Source organism: Physeter macrocephalus, chromosome 1, assembly GCF_002837175.3.
Source record: "Physeter macrocephalus isolate SW-GA chromosome 1, ASM283717v5, whole genome shotgun sequence".
Lineage (NCBI taxonomy): Eukaryota > Metazoa > Chordata > Mammalia > Artiodactyla > Physeteridae > Physeter > Physeter macrocephalus.
In genome coordinates this window covers 46307840-46313670 of record NC_041214.2, presented here as the reverse complement: position 1 = coordinate 46313670, position 5831 = coordinate 46307840, and the positions used below count along the sequence as shown (strand labels likewise).

The following is a 5831-nucleotide window of genomic DNA, read 5'->3' as shown; positions in this document are numbered from 1 at the left end:
TTGGAGTTCATAACCTGGGGAAAGAAGTTGTATAGACTCTTCATATCAAATTGATAGAAAACCTGATCATGGAATAGCAAACATGGATTTCTGATAGGATTTTCTACTAGAGGTGTTATAATCTCTGTCTCCTAAATAACACATATTTTAAAATGATCTAAAGTACAACCAGATTGGGGATGTAGATATAATATATTAGAAACATCATGTAAAATGTGTGTCCAATGGTGCTGACATTTTAAAAGAAGAAAGGCAAACGGAATTTAAATACTCTCTATAAAAGTCAGTATTAATATCATGAGTCTGGTTTAATCAGTCAAAAGTAAAAAAAACATTCAGTTTAATAAAATTTCATATTAAAACGATTCAATGCTTTTAGGATTGAATATTTTAATCTAAAGTGTTAAACTAAACATATAAACCTTGGTGGTGAGAAAGTCCGTAGGCGGTAAAATAGTCTGGGTAATTTTCTAAAAATCAGTCTTGTATTATATTAATTAAATTTATAACATTTTAAGGAAAGAAATGTTAAACACATAGTTATCTGACTCTTTCACCCCAGGTCTATGGTGGTCTGTAACGGGCAGTGGCAGACCACAACTCAACGGGTCAAATCTGGCTACTGACTGCTTTGGAAAATAAAGTTTTATTGGAACACAGCTGTGCCCATTCATACATATTGTCTGTTGTTACTCTAGTTACAACTACAGATTTGAGTAGCTGTAACCGAGGATGTATGGTGTTCTGTAAGCTGGAACCTGTTTTCAAATAAAATGAATGGTAAAATCGTTATTAAAAAAATCCTTAGGTACTTTGGTTTAAAAGTCCCACTTTCAACATTTAAACGTATTTTCTGTAGGATTTCTTCTGAACCACTAAAACCCAATAAAAACTGCATCTTCTGAATCAGATATTTAAAATGTTTCTGATACGGATATTAAAATTGAAGTCAGAAATACTTAGAGGTAAATGACTTATATTTGTAAATCCTACTATTTAGCAGGAAAGATGTTCCTTAAATGAGACCAAGCTGTATGGTGGGCTTGTAACTATAATTAGTAGAAGCAGGAGTTTCCAACGGGCCTTGTAACACAAAGAACCCTGAATATTAATCAGCATGTCAGTGTGGTTTTCAAGCTGCACCACACACAAGTTTCCTCAGCCTCCTGTAGCTGCAAACCTAAAATAGCCTGAAGGTCAAAGCCAGACAGACATACTCTTGTCACTGAATGTGCTGACCATGACTGATATGAGTTGAGTTTACTTCCTCCACTAAAGTTATGGTGGAAAAACAAACTCCAAACTCAAGGGCAATCACTATAACAATCTTAAGAGGAAAAAGAAGAGAGAAATAAGTCCAAAAGTGGTCTAGTGCAACGATCAGCTCAGACCTCACTTTCACTAGGAGCCTATTTTTGGAGTCACATATTTGAATTATTGCATCAAGAAGGCTGTAACAGAAAAGATGTCCATGAGAAAGTAATGTGAAGCCAATATGCAAAAACGAGAGTGATCGGAAACGACCATAAAATCATCAGGCTATTGACAGCTGGGGAAATTCCACATGCCAAGCAAATCAACTGCGAGGAAATATTAGAGGCTTGAGAGGAAAAAAATACACCTGAATCTATAATTGAATTAGACAAGCCTCGCTGCATGGAGAACTCTGCTGGTCACCAGGATGCAAAGCAAACGCTGGGTTACCAGAAGCGCATTTATCAGCCACAGTGATTTATTGAGTGCTTTAATAATACAAGTGTACATCAACTGATCCACAGTCAAAAGTGGCAGGTCCCTAAGAAATTTACAAGCACTTTAAGTAAATCAAAATACATATTATTTTGTTCAATCCAGCAGTCTTCTGTGTGGGGACAGAAGGCTAGTGATAAACAGAGTCTCAGTTATGCACAGTGATTCTGATTGAAGCTTTTGTACAAAAATCTGGTTCCCAGTAGCATGCACCCACCGATAAAGACTTCAGTACAAAAAAATTAACCCTAAGCATTACATTGAAGTAGAAACGAGATAGAATTCTGAATTCGTGTTTTCCCGAAGATCACAGAAAGGGAAAAAGGATCCAAAGAAAACGAACAACAAAAAAACAAAACCACACAGGAATACGAAGCTTTGAAAGAAAGCTCATATTATTACAGATCTGACATTGTTTGCACTGAAAACAAAAGTTCCCATCCACGTGGAGGTGGGATTAAAAAAAAAAAACCCAGATCTTTCAAGTTAATAGAAATTAAACAGGGAATAAAACGGGAAGGGGTGGGGAGCAAAGGAAAGGGAGCGGTGGGGCGGGGGGGATGGATGACATTCCATCACGAAACGGTTCAAAAGGTGATAAAAATAAGACAAGCAGAGCCGAGGTGTGGGGCCCCGATGCACTTGGTGAGTGTGCCGCGGGCCAGGGCCCTATGTGGCGTACCGCTTGGTCCACTGCCTGGCCATCCGGTCGTGCTCCGCCCTGTTGGTCATGTACTGTGTGGCGATGCTACCCACCAGCGGGTCAGCTGGAAAGGAAGCAGAGTCAGGAGTCAGTCAACAGCAGCAGCTTGGCCTCTTCAAAGTTGGGGAAGAGAGGAGTGTCTGGAAAGCGGGCCCTGGTTCAAGGCGTGGGCAGAGAGGTGAGATGCTGGGCTCTGGAACAAGGTCACCTTTGCCATGACCTGCAAGTGACCTGCCCCGGAGACCGCATGTCACCCCCGCCGCCCGAGGAGCACCCACCTGTGCTTTGACTGCTGCCTCTTGTCATGTCTCCGGACAAGTGTGACTCTCTCTGTCCCCAGCATACATACGCTTCTCCCCCTCCTCCTCCCCTGGTTTTCAGGTAGATGTTTATTTCACAGAGAGGATGCAGGTGGGCTGTGGGCGGGGCCTGCAGGGTCCTGGATACCATCCGCTGGGGGAAGGGGGCGGGGGAAGCCTGGCCAACTCCCTGACCCTGGGTTATTGCCCAGGCAGGGGTCCAGCAGCAGGTTAGTGACCCACTGACACAGGGCGACAGGCTGCTTCTGCCTCTATATTTGGGACTATCAAAGCCACAGAGCTCTCTACTACATAAACGGCGATAGATGTTAGTCACAGCTAACCCTCACTGACTTACCACGTCCTAAAACTTTAACACAGGGGAGCTGGCATGGGATGGAACTGCAGCCTAAGGATGGGGGTCGTCAGGGCTGGAGCTGGGCCCTGACTGCAGGTCTCCTGGGACACTGCTCCGCCCAGACGGGATCAACGGTTAACGGAAACAATTCAAAGCAACTAAACAAAAATGTAATTTAGGTTTCTGGAGATCCCAGAATCCACCCGTTTCCCTCCATTCTCTAATCTCACTTCTTCCCTGAGTTTTATTTCCTGTAGTTTTGGTGTTGAGAATTTGAGTGTATTAGAGCATGTGGATAAGACAGAACCAAAAGGGAAAAGGAAAAATATTAGCAAAAGCTAGTGTTAAGTATGAAAGAAGAGAAAATAGGTAAAGAATATGGAAGTGGGTTTGTGGTCTTAATACCACCTCATAACTCGGGAAGATTCTGAGAGTCTGCTAAGACCCAGTAAGACATTCAAGGTCACACCTTCGCAATAATCAAGGTATAACAGGAATACCACCTTTTAATGATCTGCTGATGCTGATGATAACAAAGCTTTTGAAAGTCCTCCCGACAAGACTTTGCTTTTATTTTTAAAATTTTGTTACGGTTCTAACATTATATTACACCATTTTTTTTTGTTTGTTTTTTCTTTTTTGTTTTCCGGCTGTGCTAAGAGGCTTGTGGGATCTTAGTTCCCTGACCAGGGATCAAACCTGGGCCCCCTGCAGTGGAAGCACCAAATCCTAACCACTGGACCGCCAGGGAAGTCCCCAAGACTTGCTTAAGTTTTAACAAACCTCACTTAAGTTTTCTTGGACTTGTGCTAAGTTTGTTATAATTATTCTAGGGAGAGGCCAGTTTCTTATATTCACTTACATCACAAACAATGATAGTCAATGGGTGTGTTCGGAATGTCTGCCTCTCTGCCTACTCTGTGATTCTTGTCCTTCACTTGCCCAAATGGTGAAACTCTATCACTTCAACCAACCGAGCCAGGGTTCAAGATGATTGAAACCAGCAGTACCAGATGTAGACACAAAACACCTGGGATTGGCAAGATATTAAAAAAAAAATGTTGTCTTTCAGTTCAGACTAAGTAATGACCTTATTAGAGTCTAAAAAGGGCCAAAGAGAGGTCTGAGTCACATTTCTCTACCTTTGAAACAAATCATCTTGTTTCAATTTCTGGAATGCAAAGCCTTAGGGAGGAACTTGGGCACCTTCAACAGAGCTTACGTCTACATCGCTCAAGACAGCTGTTTGGTTAAACACACTCTACATTAGTGATGTGCGCTAAAGAGCCATCTGTACTTCCTGACTTAACTGGTCGAGGTAAAGGACAGGTTTAATGTCAGAAGAATGACCAGTGACATTAATGTTCTAGTGCAAATCTACCCTTACTGAGAGTGGGCATACTGGGAACAAGAGTCTGCTGTTTCAGCTCAAAGGAGGGAGAGGGAGAAGGAAACAGTGGGGTGGGAAAAGCATCCATACTATTTCAACAGGGGCAGAGGGGAAAACCTCAAAAACACCGTAGAGTGCTATTGATAAAACTCACATGCGTGGTGCAGACATTTTTTTGTACACTTAAATAATTAGCAGTAAATTCCTTTGAGTTCCTTTTATAATACCTTTTCAAGTTCGATTTTGAAAAGAGAAATATTTTTCCATCTGCAAAATTATACATGCTAAATATAAAAACAATAATTAACAATTTCAAAAAATCACCTCACACAGTACACAGGACAGAAAGTTGTAAGTGAAAACCGTCTGCAAATTCACTGAGAGAAGTACTGTTAACATTTTGACTTACATCTTCCCAGACTTCTTTTCTAAACATACAATTTTAAAAAAAGATCATAGTCTGCTTTTGGAACCTTTTAAAAAACTCACTGTATGGTGAGTAACTTTTTATATCAATAATTATATCCTACTTGATCATTTTTATTTGATTTGATTTTTTAATTGAAGTATAACTGACTTATATTACTATATTAGTTTCAGGTGTACAACACAGTAATTTGATAATTTTATAGATTATACTCCATACAAAGTTCTTATAAAACACTGACTATATTTCCTGTGCATCATTTTAAATATTAATCTGAATTAATAACCAGTCTTCTGTTTAGAGACATTTGGGTTCTTTCCTTTTTTTTTTTTCTGCTTTATAAACAATGCTGTGAAGAACATTATTGTGTGTGCATCTTTGTAAATTTATGCAAATCGTAAATTTAAAGTATTAATGAAGGAATAAAGGTATAAAATGAAGGAATTTAAAAATCATGTGTTATCAGTCAAATAGTTCTTAAATGCTAAAATGTTTTGTTGAATAGAAAAAAGTTAAGACTACAAGTAACTGAATAGAAACTATGCAATAAATGTATATCCAATGACCATCGCAGTGAATTTAGTGGAATGAGATACTTCTTTTGTAGTATATTTATAGTTATGACTTGAAGTAAGATTGAATCTTGTTCTTGGGTTTCACATTTCCTGGATACAGATACGCCAGGGATGAAATAACAGTCTCCAAACATAAATTACTCGACCTTATTTCTCTAACAATTTCTTTCTACAATAGAAGGAAAATTTCCCCATCATTTTGGATTCTAGATTGTTACTACTCTCCCAAGTCTTTGTCAGTCTTTGAGATGATTATCTATCAGTCTTCCTCCTCTTTACTAAAGAAAAACCACAAAGTTCACCCGCGAATAAGTAAAACTTAAATTCGAG

General features: G+C 39.4%; 1 protein-coding gene across 4 annotated transcripts in view; it reads right to left on the bottom strand.

Annotated features, from left to right (window-relative positions):
* Window positions 1-1714: 1714 nt before the first annotated feature.
* Window positions 1715-5831, bottom strand: part of UBE2E2 (ubiquitin conjugating enzyme E2 E2) — a 384777-nt gene continuing 380660 nt past the window's right edge. For 3 of the 4 annotated variants that reach the window (XM_024115184.1, XM_028490278.2, XM_028490273.2), the window contains one exon: window positions 1715-2516. In XM_024115184.1, the coding sequence (XP_023970952.1) occupies window positions 2419-2516 (98 nt within the window). In that variant the 3' untranslated portion in view covers window positions 1715-2418. The remainder of the gene's footprint in view (window positions 2517-5831) is intronic. The other variant, XR_003680001.2, reaches the window with a different exon arrangement.